The 15155-nt window shown below is 39.0% G+C and overlaps 1 protein-coding gene across 5 annotated transcripts in view; it reads right to left on the reverse strand.

Moving 5' to 3' along the window:
• Positions 1–15155, reverse strand: part of STAM2 (signal transducing adaptor molecule 2) — a 28094-nt gene that overhangs the window by 5916 nt on the left and 7023 nt on the right. For 2 of the 5 annotated variants that reach the window (XM_082313106.1, XM_082313107.1), the window contains exons 2-12: positions 12820–12904; positions 9827–9902; positions 9508–9603; positions 6534–6680; positions 4789–4858; positions 3845–4031; positions 2904–2998; positions 2083–2165; positions 1813–1900; positions 942–996; positions 134–287 (exon numbers count right to left, since the gene is read on the reverse strand). In XM_082313106.1, the coding sequence (XP_082169232.1) occupies positions 134–287; positions 942–996; positions 1813–1900; positions 2083–2165; positions 2904–2998; positions 3845–4031; positions 4789–4858; positions 6534–6680; positions 9508–9603; positions 9827–9902; positions 12820–12904 (1136 nt within the window). Of the gene's footprint in view, positions 1–133; positions 288–941; positions 997–1812; positions 1901–2082; positions 2166–2903; positions 2999–3844; positions 4032–4788; positions 4859–6533; positions 6681–7403; positions 7510–9507; positions 9604–9826; positions 9903–10802; positions 10960–12819; positions 12906–15155 lie in introns of those variants that run through there. The other 3 variants (XM_082313109.1, XM_082313108.1, XM_082313110.1) reach the window with 3 other exon arrangements.

Here is a 15155-nt window from a genome sequence, read left to right on the forward strand (position 1 = left end):
GCTATAAAAAGTCACCAGGCAATGTCAGATTGTTCGTAGGCTAGCAAGAAAGCGTACACTTCATTTTTGCTGTCATCTTTTTAAATAGAAATCTATATTAGGAAAGTTGCTATTTCCAGAAAGGAGTACTGACCTGCACTGAAACACCAGAAGATGTAGGTGGGTATTGTGCAGGATGGTGGAGTTTTGAGTAGGCTGAATACATCGGTGTTTCATTCATCAGTTTGTTATAGAGCTCCAGAGCTTCTAGAACTTTCACATTCAATTCAGATAATTCCGAATGTTTTCTGTTTCAAAGCAAATACATGCAAACACTAAGTTTCTCTAACATCTAGTCTTAGTATGAAAGAAGAGTGGTTCATTAAACAGTTTTGAATATGCAAGAAAAAAAAACCTTAAAAGGTAGATGGTTGATTTCTTACACATCTATACCGTAAAATTGCCATTCTGTTTCTTATTCCAATGGGACTGAGGGAGAGTCCAAGTGGTGAACAACTATTCCTCCCTAGCTGCAATGAGGCAAGCAGCTCCACAGATTAGTTAGATTTTTCTTTTCACCCTCAAATATCCCTAGGAGTCTGAGGGGGAAGAGGTGAAGACAGCGTTGACTAGGTTTTCCTGTCATGGAGGACAGTCAGCAGCAGACTGAAAATACCAAGCTCTAGACAGATTGCAAAAGGCTACAGTCAAAAAGTGCGAATATAAAATGCACCCAGTAACTTATGCAGTAAGTTCTGGAGAGCAGCAATCAAATCTTAGTACACACACTAGGACTTCGGTACCTAAGTGTTAAAAAATAAAGGCAGAATTGTCAGAATTTCTTTCTTGCAAGATTTTCTAGCTTGGGAGATGAAGGAGAAAGTACCAAAAAAAAATTTAATACAACTGTACAATTTAAAGTAAATCATAGTAAGTAACACAGAAGCTACATAATGCCTCACCTATCTATCTCTTCTAGTTTTTCGTCTATCATTGGACCCATCTGTTGACAAATATCTGTGAAGACAAAAGTGTCAAGGTAGTTAACACAATTAGAAGTTTAAATGCACCCCAAAAAAACTTTATCCGAGTACACTCAAATAGCACAGGAAATTGGAGAGTGCACCTAGTTATCATGTGTGTCCCATTCCTCCAGCCCAAACAGACAGGAAAACCACTTGGGTTATTCTGCTTTGTCACCCTCTCTCCTCTTCCCCTCCACCCTCTCAAACAAGAGGCTACTCATGAAAAACATGGGAAAATGTTGCATTTCTGCTTGCGCTGTGCAAGACCTATGGCTTTCACCTCCTACTGGAAGAGCTAACCTAGACTGCCTATGAACCCAGCTAGATCTGCTGTACTGCAGAGCTTCCTCTACCTTCACTTTTCCCACTCTGGGAACACTCCTTTTTTAATGTACGCTCAATTGTCGTCACACACCTTGAACTAACTGGCTCTTAAGTGAACTGAACTTCCTCTCCCCTCCTAGCCAGCAGCTATTTTGGAGAAATTTGGACACCAAATTAATTGCTTATTTCAAGCAGAGTTTTGATGGGTGGATGGACCTTGCAAACATCAGGCATTGTACACTAGCTGGAAGTTATGCAAATTACTCTGATAAACATGGAGTTGGCTTGGCAACTGTTAGAAAATTTAGAGTTATACGTATAGCCCCACGCTTCCACTGTGAAATAAGCTATTCTACAGCACACTATTTGTACAGGCCACTGTTTCTCTAAGCTTAAAATAAATGCAAAAGAATTACCAGCGCAATCCGCAACAGGTAATTCTGAGAAGAAATGCAAAAACTAGCTAACTTAGTGCTCAAAGTACCTTCTGAGTCTAGAAGATCTGGAGAATCGAGCTTTAAATCTGTAGGATCTATACTCTGAAGTACCTGCAGTGTTTTATCCATCTTATCCTGAAAGGTGAAGAGAAGATTAAGAACAGTTATTTCTGAAGCATGGCAGAGACTGTTTTAAATTTTCGAATAAAAAAAGTTCTTTATACAAAAAGAATTATCCGCTAACATTCAGTAACAAAAGAATGTTTCAACTAATGCAAAATCTCAGCAATTTTTTAATGTTGAAAGTGACCGCGTACCTCATCTATATAAACTGGCTCAGGTTCTGCTTTCTTAATTTCTTCTGTAGTATCCTCAGGAACAGAATTTTTATCCACAGTTGCTGAAAGAACAAACGTTAGTTTCTTTTTTTGCAGCTGCGTTACTGTGCTAACTTAAAATACATATTTTTCTCCTTGCTTGCCACCAGATCTTTAAATGAGAGAGAAATTTGAATAAGTACTTTAAGCAGTGACGCACCTAGCTGCTGGAGAAGGGAAAACTGGGTTTGCCTAGAAAACATTCTGACCAGCTGCTTCCTTTGGGCTGTTAGCCCGATTATGAACCTAGGCCCAGCAAGGGAAAGACTCTTGAGTCATATTAGCATCTAAAAACACCTCCAACGCATATACAGTTACTTTCAGCCAAGTCGTAAGTGTTAAGATTTATTTTGGTATCATGAGCATGAATAAAGCTAACAATGTGATTCTTACAAACCACTGACATGGGTATGAATGTTATTCTATACTAGGTCTGATGTCTGAAAAGAGACTTTGACATTTTAAATGGCAAGTTACCGGATTCATATGTAATATGTTACTGACAAAGAATTATGGTAGCCTGAACTGAATTTCTGTAATAGGAAAAAGGTAACAACTTAGAAGCAGAAGATAGAAATCGTTGAAGGGAGCTACAGCAGTGGTATATGCTCGCTTGCTTGTTTGAAACAAGGGCAGGATTTCTCTCTCAATTCTTTCCTTGGGCCGATTTCAGGAAATTATTTTGCTGATGGGCTGATTAGTAGTTTCACCATAAGCCCACCTTTCTAAAATAATCTGTCAGCTTTTAGTAGCTAACTTACCTGCCTCAGGTTCCACATTTAAGTCAGAAGTCACAAAATTAGATGGAAACAGTCCTACTCCTCTATGATTTTCACCTTTCCACCAATTGGTGTCACTGGGGAAATAAAGATGTATTACAAAACTCTGAACATTAACGCTAGTGTCAGCGATGTATTCTGGGCTTCTGACAGAAAACCTGTGATATCTCATACGCTGTTTCCCTGTGTATCCGATAACAAAGGCAAAGGAGAACATTTATAGAGACCAGCAGGAAAGCCAAAGACAGGAGCTGGGGCAGATGGGTGGGAAGGAGGAGGGATTGGGGGAAGTAAAATCATTCAGTAGCGATCAAACTTTAACGCAACTCTTCAATTCTTTAGGTTGATTAGATGATAGCCCATTATAGCTTCATCTAAAAGTTTACAAGAAGTACACAAGTGGGGACTAACATTAGAAATATAATTGATCTGTCACAGTCTATTAAATTACAACAGCATTAGCAGGGAAGAAGTTCTGCTTCTTAGCTATCATCGGGGCAACGGTGATAACAACAATAATTATCTTAAGTATTTTTTCCTTCAGTTTTATTCTTAGCAAATGTGATGCTTGATAGCCAGAGATTTAATGATTTCTAGAAGCAGCTGGAATTTAGCACTGTAATGCATAGGTATATTCTTATGAGATATGCTATAACCAACTAACATTTATCTTAAAAACTACAAGTTGGACCTACACCACAGCATGAAATACCCAATGTAATACAGTGAGGTTCTCCCTGCACCAGAAATGACTTGAGGTAAAAACTTGGGGTATGGAAAGAATAGTGGAAGACAAAGGGATTTGAGGGAGGCCAGAGTGACAATATACATTTCGGTGGGGAAAAAGGCATCAGAGGAAAAAATTGCTATCCTAAGAAAACAACAGTTCTGGAATAAAGGCACCTCCATTGGATGTATTATACCTGTCATCCAAAACAAAAATAATCTCTCCACTTTTAAAGGTGAGTTCATTGTCCTCGACGGCTTCGAAGTCATACAGAGCTCGCACCTTCCTTGAGTTCTGATTGTTTTGCTGGATTTCTGCAGATGGGTACAAGGATTTAGTTTCCATTTGTTGCTGTTTCTGCTCTTGCAAAGACAATTCGATAGCTACAATCAGGGGAGGAGGAGAAAAAAAAAGTTGTATGTTTTATCCCTGTATACAAAGGCAGTTTGCTTTCCTAATTAAAAAAGAAAAATATTTATTGCTATATTATAAACATGGTCTGTATCTGCTTCTCTAGTATTTTAAGTTTAAAATCTTTGCTACAAACTACTAGCCGTACTTCACATTTCAACAGCTTTACTCTGCCCCGCAACAGGACTGAAAGAAAAGACGTAATGATGCACAAGTTATGAACCACTGAAGAAACACTCTGCTTTTCATGGTACAGGGCACTACTTGAAGCAGCGCACACACTACCGATGTCAGCAGCATCATCAGCATGATCAAAAAAAATACTGATAAATTCCTTACTGTGACATCTGAGCAACGGTAACTATATCCAAGAAAGAGGAGAAATAAAACATTTAATTATTTTGATTTTTTTTTTTTTTTAAAGCATCAAGATGAAAGCTCAAATAAAACACGTGGGTGCAGGAGGGAAAAGCCCAGGCGCTCTGGAGAGAAAGGAGGCACAAAACAATGCTAAAGCCTATGTGATGGGGAAGAACCTTTCTTACCCCAGATCCTCATCCATGAGGAAGACACCTTCATACCATTTTGAATGATACAGTATATTAGTTCCCAACCTGCTGTGCCCTTTTCACATGTTTTCAACCCTATGCAGCAGAAGAGAGCACTACTTCCTATTTCCGTGCATTTTAACAACACTTCTAGAGCACAAGTCTAACCCCAGCAAGTTACCTTTAGCTATATCTTCATCTTCTTTGGTTTTACTTAACGATGAGCCATTCTTCGCAGCATTTGTGGTAGCCTGCAAATGTATTAACAATAGAATAAGTTCAGGTTACAAACGAAAAAGAAAGCTCTCTGATTATATACTTTAAAAAAAATTAGTAATAAGTTGTTCCTGGTTAGCTGCCTTACTGTAGCATTTCATTACTGAACCAAGATGACCCTCCAGAAGAAAAAATTACCACTCTTCAGAATCTCGGCCAGGTTTTACTTTGTTTTCAGCAAGGAACAAAGTACAATAAATAATCAGATCTAATTTAAATAACTGATCTCATTAATAAATTAGACTAAAATCATTATTTAAAAGTGAGACTACTCATTTAAATGACTATTGTTTCCACCTTTGCCCTCCGCTCCTCCACCCCTCCCTTCAAAAGGGATGAAAAAGCTCTTTGGAGTCCTACGTCTGCAAAGACCCAAGTTATTAAGCAGCAGCTGGGCTTGCTGAAAAGGGAGATCTCTCTCCGCATCAGAGCGAAAAGCGACCCTCTATCTCTGCCAGTGAGACAACGGGAAGGAAGAGCAAATGTACATCAAGTTGGGAGCAGCAGACTTAAATAATAGGAGTCTCCACAACAGCAGAGTGAAATCATTCTTGGCGTTTTCATTCCGACAAGGAAGCCTTCCCGCACATACCAGGAATGAAGAATCTAGTTTCAGACACTAGCCGTGTCTAGGACTTATCGATGGTCCTAGAAAACAATTCTGTACAAGCGTACCAAATAATCATAAACCTCAGCTTTGCTTGTTTGAAGTGAAGTGTGTGAGGTAAAAACATCAAGATGTCATTTTATATGTATTTGTAGGAAAGGAAGCATAATTGCTTGCCAGTACTCTCTATCTTCCATGTTTCTGCCATATGTTTTAACACATATCCTAGATTTAGAAGTGAAAACATCTTTGTGGAGGAAGGAAAGATTGTAAAAGTAAAAAACCCCTCTGTGTTTAACACAGAGAAAAGTAAACTTCATGTAAGGAATATGTGATAGAAGCTGCAGTTCAGGACTGATCTTCACCTGACTCATAATTAACATGAAAATATTTAGAAGCATCAATAATAAAGCATGGAAAAAACCACCTGCCATCACATGTGCCAGCTAGAAGATTAGGCATAATACACCACCAGAAGTAAAATACAAAGGGTGAGGTTCGGGATTGGAGCACCCCACCTACTGCAGAGCCAGGGCAATTCCTGCATGAGCAAGAAATGGGGACTTGGAAAAGGAAAGCATAGCACAGATCATCTTCAAAAATGTCTCAATTCCAGATATTGCCCTTTGTTTTGTGAGGCTCTGAAGAAAAGTGAAGGTATGTGCTCCAAGTCAGCAAGTAGAACCATGAAACACGAAGTACAAAGTGTGGGTGTTGAATTGCTTCGATTTAAGGTGGTGACAGCTCAATGAAGCTCTAAAAATGATCGGAAGAAAAGAAAAGAAGGATCTAAAATGAAACAACTCATAAGGGCATCATGAAATAGCCTTTAGTCTGTTCTTCTTTTTCTTAGGAAGGCAAGGGCATAAAAAAGCAGAATGGGTAGAAGTGAACCTCAGCATAAGGAGGCAACCAAACCAGAACAAGGATCCTACTCTCCTCTGATCGAAAGCACAAAAGATCTCATTCGGACAGCGTTTCATTTTGTTCACTGCCAGGAACAGTGAACCGAACAGTACCACGTATCTCAAACCAGCTTTTACCTGCGATCCAGCTGCAGGAAAAGTTACACCTTCTTCTTTTAAAGATTTAATAGTTGCAGATATTAAGCTACACTGCGGGTCTTTCTGAAATTCTTCCGACCACTCCACCATTAGAGTTTTTAGCTTTTCACATACTTTTGGATGAGCCTAGAAGACAAAATTGCATAGGAAGGGATGCTTGTACCTCAAAATGAACAGAAACAGTTGTTTCCTCTCGGTAAAACTTTGTTACCAAAACCATTTTACTCTAGGTATCCTTAGTAATTAATAATTGTCCTGATTAAGAAAATTTGGAAAACAGAGCCCAGAATATATGGTCTTTTATACAATGATTCTGATATCACAGACAGCATGCCTAGCTCCTGGAGCATCGCCCTTTCATTGGAAAGCTGGCATAGCTTTTTCCAACACCATCACCCCAATGCAGCACCAGACTGCAGGTAGTTCAGATCTCCCTGATTCTACCAAACAACCGGGTATTTTAAATCAGGCTCCTTCAACCCTTGCAGCAACCCTCTGAGGCAAATTTCCTTGCACAGCCAAAGTTTAGATCGTGCAGGCAGCTCACCTGCCTATACTGCTGTTATTTTAGTGGAGTCAATTTTAGGTGGTTAAGGAATGGTTAAGGAAACAGACTGACAAACTTTTTGACTTTTCAAATGTTAGCCATGTTTCCACCTCAATAGTTTTGGAGAAACTCAGGCTACCTACCACACTTACCCCAACTTTTCTGCACTTCTATGTTAGTTACCCTCCATTTTACCTCAAATTTCTCTTCATTACTGCTAATTTGCATTGTTATTCCCCTCCTAACCACATAAGTTGGTCTAAAATACTGTCTTTCCCTACAAGACAATACCCCTTCCCTACCTTTTATGACCTCTGCTGTCTTCTCCTCAGATGCCAGAACACGCTTCTCCCTGTTGACTTCTCAGGTGATAGGATCTCACAAAAACCTGATCTTTGTACCGTCTCTGTGTATACGTATGCACGTATGTCTACTCGATTCAGATTCTCTCACAGAAAGAAAGGAATTGTGCATTACGCATTATGTACAGCGTCACCCGGCTCACGGGGCAGTTTATACTATCAGCTCCTGAATTAGGAACCGGGGTGCAGGGACGCAGTCTGGTAAAGAAAGATATTTGCTTGCAGCGGGGGCAAACCGATATCAAGTTCACGCTCTGCCTGCAGTTCCTCCGGCTCCCACGTTCTTCTCTAGCCTCTCGCTCGAGAGAGCCTCTACAGCTCCCCTTCCTCCACCCTCATCCACAGGATTTACAGCTACGCTAAATCCACATAGGACCACTGATTTCATTCAACGCTGCAAATTTTATGTGCTAACAACCTCACCCAAAGTGATAATCCACCTTCAGAAAAGCGGGTCAGAGTCACGTATTACTTCACCATATGGCTAAAGAATACCCTTCAGAGTATACCTCAGTCATGTTAAACATCAGCTGCTGTTAATCCTGTAATCATGTAATAGCCTTAAAAAATTTACTGGAGCAAAAAGAACAACTCTTCAACAGAGCAGTAATATATGTGAAGGTCATGCCAACACTATGAGGGTAAAACATGGACCAAAGCACTGCAGACTCCGTACGCTTTCTGGTTTTGTTGACAGCTGATGACAAGACTATAGTTTGAACCCGAAGCCTCCAAACTAACCTCAGGATACTTGCTGGTGAGTCGGGGTTCTGGGGCCTGCTGGGCTCACCTACATCCGTTTCACTTGGCTTGTCTGGATAAGAGCCTGGGACCGCACAAATGCGGTCCGTGGCCAACATTTCTCATTTGAGTGCAGTTCAGATCCCATTGCAAGCCTGTGCCTCACATGTAAACATGTGCTGAACAGTAAGAACATTGACAAGTTTGGGCTCAAGCATGCATTTAATTGAAAGAAGAGATGTAGCTTGAGAGGCTCACTATCAGCACAAAGACATTTGTTACACTTGTCTGAACTAGTTTTGGTTTTTTTTTGGTTTTTTTTTTTTTTTTTTTGAGAAAAGGGAGAAAGTACAATTTTATCTGCCCTCTGAAGATTATTCCTCCAAGTGGGCCAGGGACGTGGGTAACGCATAAGTATTTCCCAACAACAAAATAAATTATGCTCCAGTAGACCATTCTTCAGTGGGATTAAAGGTTTGTTTTTACATCCACAAGTGCTGTCAGACCATGAAGGTCAATGTTCTATTTCAGAATGGACCATAGCTAATGGGAACAAAGGGGAGGACTTTAAGACCTATTTTTCCATACAAAGCGAGAAACAGAAGAGCTGTGAACTCATTTTGCTTCCCAGCAATTTTATTAGTTTCCTTAATTGCTTTGCTCCACCTCTGATGATTCCAGGCCTCCCATATATTTGAAGACTAACTTCTCTTTAACCCATTAGCCATTTTTGTCTTCAACTGGAGCAGTAATTAGGGGAAAGCTGTTTCTGCTTATTCAATTGATTACATCCAGATTTAGATCCCATCAGCTGCTTGACCCTAACCATTTAGGCCTTCCTTTCTTGGACTACCTCCTCATTCAGCATTCTGAGAATCTCTGGAAACTAAGTAAGTTATCTGAAGACTTTAACTTTCTCACAGTTTTCTCTTTGCACTTCAGCCCACGAATTTCATTCAAGCCAAATGAAAACTCTCTTCAAGAAAAGCTGCCTTCACCATTATCAAATTAATCGAGCTTAGGAAGAGTCATAGATTTTAATTAAAATTGCTCATGTAATTTTGTAAAAATGTGGAGTAGGTATTATCAGCTTGTCACTTCTTTAATATATTATATTTTCATAGCAAAAATTTCATGAATTTCAGTGATAAGACAAACAGCCAGCAGCATCTGCAATTACACCAAAACTAGAAAATGCATATTAACTACAACATTAGTTTTGCCAATTCTTTGCTATGCTGAGACAAAGCAAAGAAGTTACCAAAATAATTCTCCCCCCGTACTTAAGGTTATAAAAAATTACCTTATTTATTATACCTCGAGCTTCACTAGCAAAATCACGTGAACATACTTCTAAGTGAAATATTTTTCCACAGTTTGATACGCAGGCTCCTAAAAGCTGACAACAGAAATACAATTGTGAAAAATGTATGACAACAATGAAAATAATCCAAAATAAAAGCATACTTAAAAAGAGTTAAATTTAATCCTCTGTTCAGCATGCACACTCTGGCTGACTTCTACTGAAAATATACGAAGGTATTAATTGATCAGTACACATCTAATAGCTGCATTACATAAAAGAACACAAAGGTTTTTGAAAATAGTGATAATCTACTCACTGTAAGTGCTTGCAAAGCCACATGGGGAACTTTATGATTTACTCTTTTCATGATGGCTTTAAGGCAATCCTTTGCTCTGAAAAAGGAACAAAGAAACTATTAGCGATAAACGTGACTGGCATGATCTGCGGAATGAATGATACCAGATACTTAAGCTGGGTAAGCAAACAAAACTGGGTCTTATTGAAAAAAATGTAACCTAACCTAAACTTTTGCCAGAGCTAGTCTGGAAAAAATAAGTATTTAACTACTTTTTTGTTCTTATATGTGTATTGGATTGGAACGGACTCTATTTTTACGCTGGCATTTTGTATTAATTTCCATAAAACTGCAGACAGGCCATAAAGGGAGCAATTGCCATTACGTTGAGGAAGTGGATTTGAAAGAGACAATGAAAGAAACGTCTACATATAAAAAAGAATGAGGAGCAGTGATGATTAAATACATGGTTGTTTTACTGGCTAACTGTAAAGGGTCTCTATGGATTTAACTGAAAAATTGTGCTCACAGGTTGTCAGCTCTTGGATCCCATTTTCAAGACACTGAGGATACATAAAGGTTTTATCATTTGTTTCAGCAAAATCTGAGCTAAGTACAGAATAATGACTAGCACTCTAAATGTTACTCTACTAAGGAGTATCATACTTTGAAGGAGCAATAAAGGCACACAGCAGCTACATGGGCTGAGGCATATGTAAGACTTCATTAAAACTATTATTTTGAAACCCCTAAAACCATGAAATCACTACGTAAAGAGCTGATGCAGTATCTTCACAACTAACATCACTTGCAGCATGCTTGAGCTGCTCTATTCTCACAGCACAGAAACGTCTCCACAAGGCTGCGTTTCTCCATGTCGCTTGACGATCTCGGCTCGAACGACCTGTGCCGTTCACCACTAAGGCTCTGGTTCCCTGGTCGCTTTACGCAGCCACAAGTGAAAGCCACTGATGAAAGCAGTGGACCAAACACCTACCGTCCCTTCCTACGGCAATGCAGTCCCCTTCCCTTCCCGACTGAGGCTTTAGCAGCCAGGCAGTGCCTGGATCGAGGAACCGGTCTGGCTGAGCGCGTTAGTTTTCAGCCAGGTCGTTGCCAAGATCAGATTCACCAGGAATCCATCGCACAAGGGGCTAGAGGAAATATTGGACAACGCTCTTCAATGCAAATTCTCTCCCCTGTCAATTTAAAGTCGTCATGGAATTGCAACCTTAGGCAAAGCCTAAAAAAAGCCTGTGCAGAAACGAAACCAAAACTGTTTCACTGTTAACACTAAAAAAGATGTTTGTTTCAAGGTTTTGTTTTGTTTCAAAAGATGTCTGTTTCAATGTATCGTGTGTACAGTAGTGAGAAAGACTTTATGCCACTATATTAAACAAGATAATAAGCTGCATCTGTATTCACATTTTGGTTTAGAGCAGTTTTGAAACAAATTTTCTGATCATTCCCACATGTTGCACATTTAGTTCACAGTGGAGTTTTGCGCACGCAAATTAATTTCGTTTTGGAAGAAACTAAGCCAGAAGCTCCTCTGTGCACACCAAATGTGCCCCAGCCTCCCAAGGAGCCATCAGAGTCAGAGCCAGTGACGGGATCTGCAGAAAAATTTGTGCCGATGCTGGTGTGGATTTTAGTTTAGGAGAAAAGATTAAACCTGTTCTGAAGGAGGGGAAAAACCCAAACATCCCGAGCTACAAATTGGATGGACGCGGTGGCTTCAGTACCAACCACTCTGGTTTACTACTCCAGCCCTATCGTGCGGAGTTACTTGGTGATGCACGCACAGCCGGAGAAGCATGGGTTTAGTCCTAATATTGAGTACGTTTGGTCGTAGTTAATATACAAGCAATCCAACAAAGTCAACATTTGTTGTTAAACTATATATTTATTTAAGGGTAGGCAACTATGTTTATTATTTTCAGAAGATGGCTGTTAGTGAAGGGCAGGAGGGAAGAAAACTACACAAAATTGAAGTAAAATGTGCTAGCAGTAGTGGCATTTAAAATTCAGAATTTAGGATTTTATTGTATATACAAAAATATACATTAAGAATTATATATTTTATATATATAGTTATATATTTTGCATTACAAAAAAAACACCTCCATTTTTTACAATCTCCCCTCCCGCAAAACAAGTAAATTTAAAACAGCCCCCTACACAAAAGTATTTTGGCACTAAAAAAAAAAATAGATTTTTAGCAAAGGACTCAAAGGACATTCTACACTTTTTTCCTTACGGACTAAAGATTCCCAGATTGAATAGATTTGCTATTATTCCCTGTGGAAGGTAATTAATACAAGAAGAACTTTCTCAGTGTAGTAATCTTAAACATTACATATAATGGATAAAAATTCTAAGATCACTTAAGAGTTCAGCCTATGCACTAATTCAGGTTTACTTCAAAACTTAAACCATCTTATCACTCAAAAAGATTACCTTAAAATTCAGCAAATACTTCTGACCATTACAGGATCACTGAACTACCACTTATGTTTCAGTATTATCACTCAGGCTAAACTGATTCAAATGGATCTGTGTTTTGATCCCCATTTTTTCCCCTTTTCTCCTCCATCAGTCCCGTTCTTCCTAATGAATAAACACAGACAAATTTGTCATCATAAACAGCTAACTGTCCTAGCTAGATAAGTTTCTGCAAAGAAACTAGTTCACTTTTTCCTACTGGCACAGTTGTTTCTCGAAATTTATGCAAGATCATTAAATATGAATAACTTGGTCTGCTGTGCAAAACTCCATAAAAATTGGAATGCACTTGGCATATACAAATTGCTCTACTAGAAATCCTGTTGGAACATTTCTTTCAAAGAATTTTAAAGCCAACTACATATATCTGTAGAGCTTGCAGAAGTGTCAGATTGGTAGCACTTTTTGCATAGCTGACTACGCTGAGCATTTTGAGACGCGTTCTCTCTGAAACAGTGTTCTTCACATGAACATGAAATTACGTGTTGTAATGCTGAGATACAACTTACCCATTAGGAGTACTTCCAACTTTGTCGCATATATCCATAATAAGACCCCAGTCCTCACTGGTGTTATATTCATTTGTAGCCTTTTCTGTAAAGAAAAACAAGATTGATTAAGTGTAATACCCTATTAAGTCCAGATTGTAGCCAACAAACGCTGTCTCAGTCATACAAAAAAAAAAAAAAAAAAAGACTCCACATACAAAATACCGAGAGGCAGTGTCTTCTACAGATTAGCGCTAACTCTTGCTATCTTGTAAAGTGTTATGTACAGTTTCAGCACTGGACTACCAGATGTGATAAGTATTTAGAAGATCCCAAACCAGAAACAACTCTTGAAGTGTAATGTTGGAAATGATGAAAAAGGAACCGCTTCCGTACAGTTTGGTTAGTTATTCCAGGTTTAAGTCATAGCCCTAGTTTAGAGTTTGCTCAAGGTCTTCTAACATTTGCATGCTATTAAATATTTCACATGGATGTTCCAAGGGAAAGAAAAAAAAAAATCTCTTTAGGACTCTAAAGGAAAGCCATTTCCTCATTCAACACACTTTTAGAATATTTTTTTTCCTACTAGATTTTTCAGGAAATCTAAACACCACAGCAAGTGCTGAGAAAAATAAATGGCATGGAAGGATTAATAAAGAACACAGAGGGGGGCAACAAAAACCAGACTGCTCTGTTGAGAGAATGTATCCCTAATTAATATTTGCAACATATCGTTCTATATATTAACTGATAAGGCTTAGTGTTATTTATTTGTGCTTTCAAGTTTTTATTAGAGCCATGTTAATGACATGTAAATATTACCGCTCTATTAAAATAGCTTATAAACAGCAAATTAAATATTTTATACATTGCATTTGCTGCCTTAAGACTGAATTTTAACCTGCCGATTTAATATTTAAACTAAATTCAAAGATAGGTTCTTTTAGATTTTTATGTTATACATTAATCCCATCAGAATGCACTTCATAATCACGGTAATATCATAATAAGTACTTTTATAGAATTTTACTTCGGTAAGAGAAGCCACTAAATCCCTTTGGGAACGAGTATTTTAAAGACTATTTAGTAGATTAAAGCAGAACATAATGGTCACTCGCTGTTAACGTGATGGTGTTCTGTGACAGCAGCTGCTCCAAAATTACAAGGTTTGCTGACAGCAATACTACTGCAGGATAAACCCAATTTCATGTGTGCAATTAAGCATCTTCTCTGATAATCTACTTCACTACTTGGTTTTGCAGTTAAAAGTTGCAACAATACGCGGGCTAGCTCAGCAGAATGGCTTCCACAAAGAAAACGCAAGCATAGCAGCCAACAGTGCCCCTAAAACCCCTTTTGTTACAGACGTAAAGGCAGACCAAGGAGGAGGAATGGCAATTGGCGATTTTGGCCATAGGTTATCTTCGCAAGCTTAGACTAACTCTTTAAGGGAAGCAAATACGGTGTTGAAAGCATGTTCCTACAGCACAAACCTTCTTAAAAACTTACCCAGAAAGGACATAATTGTTAAATTTTAAGTACATCAGTATTTTTAGAATACTACCACAAAATTCATTGCTTGTTCTTGAAAATAAATGAGCGTCTGCAATTTTAAACACTTTAGCATTCATTTTATTAAAAAAAACCCCAAACCAAAACAACCCCCATATGCACATTTCTTGGATATGTGAACCCTAAGTACTGAACACAAAAGAACAGCGTAACAATGTTTGGTGCACACAACTCCAGCCTGGCGTTTCCTATGAAGTTCTGCCAGCTAAAACTGCTTTTTAAAAGCATCGCCTTGCACATCTCCATCCCCAGTGGTGCGAATCCTCCCATCACAACTTGTCAGTCAAATTAATCCATCTCATCAAATGACAGCAGCCATCAGTTGTGCATATAAAGCCAGCCCTCCAATGACAAACAGCGCCAATGGCTATAAAATAAGACTGGGCACATTATTTAATCCCACTGCCTGGTGTCACCCTGATCTGAAACCTGTCTCCCCTCTGACATGCCTGGAATATTTTAGAGATGCCTCTTCTGCAAGTCCCCCTCTTCCACGAGAAGAGAGGGAGCAGCTAACAGTAAAGAGTAAGAAATAGTGGTAGGTCAAAAAAAGGCATGGAAGCCAAGAAAAATTGAGGTTGTATTTCACACCTGAGTCTTGAGAAGCATAAACCACCACAAACAGCGGTGACCAACGCTGCGCTTGGGCTCTTCAGGTCTCAGCAATGCCCACCGACTCCGGAGGATGCAAGCTCAGCCGAGACACGGAGTGCTTCGACACAGGTGGGCACCACCAGCGAGGCAAGCCTCAAGACAGGTATTGTCATACGTGTAAGCTTTGTTTA

This window comes from Platalea leucorodia (assembly GCF_965183815.1).
Source record: "Platalea leucorodia genome assembly, chromosome: 5".
NCBI classification, from domain to species: Eukaryota; Metazoa; Chordata; class Aves; order Pelecaniformes; family Threskiornithidae; genus Platalea; species Platalea leucorodia.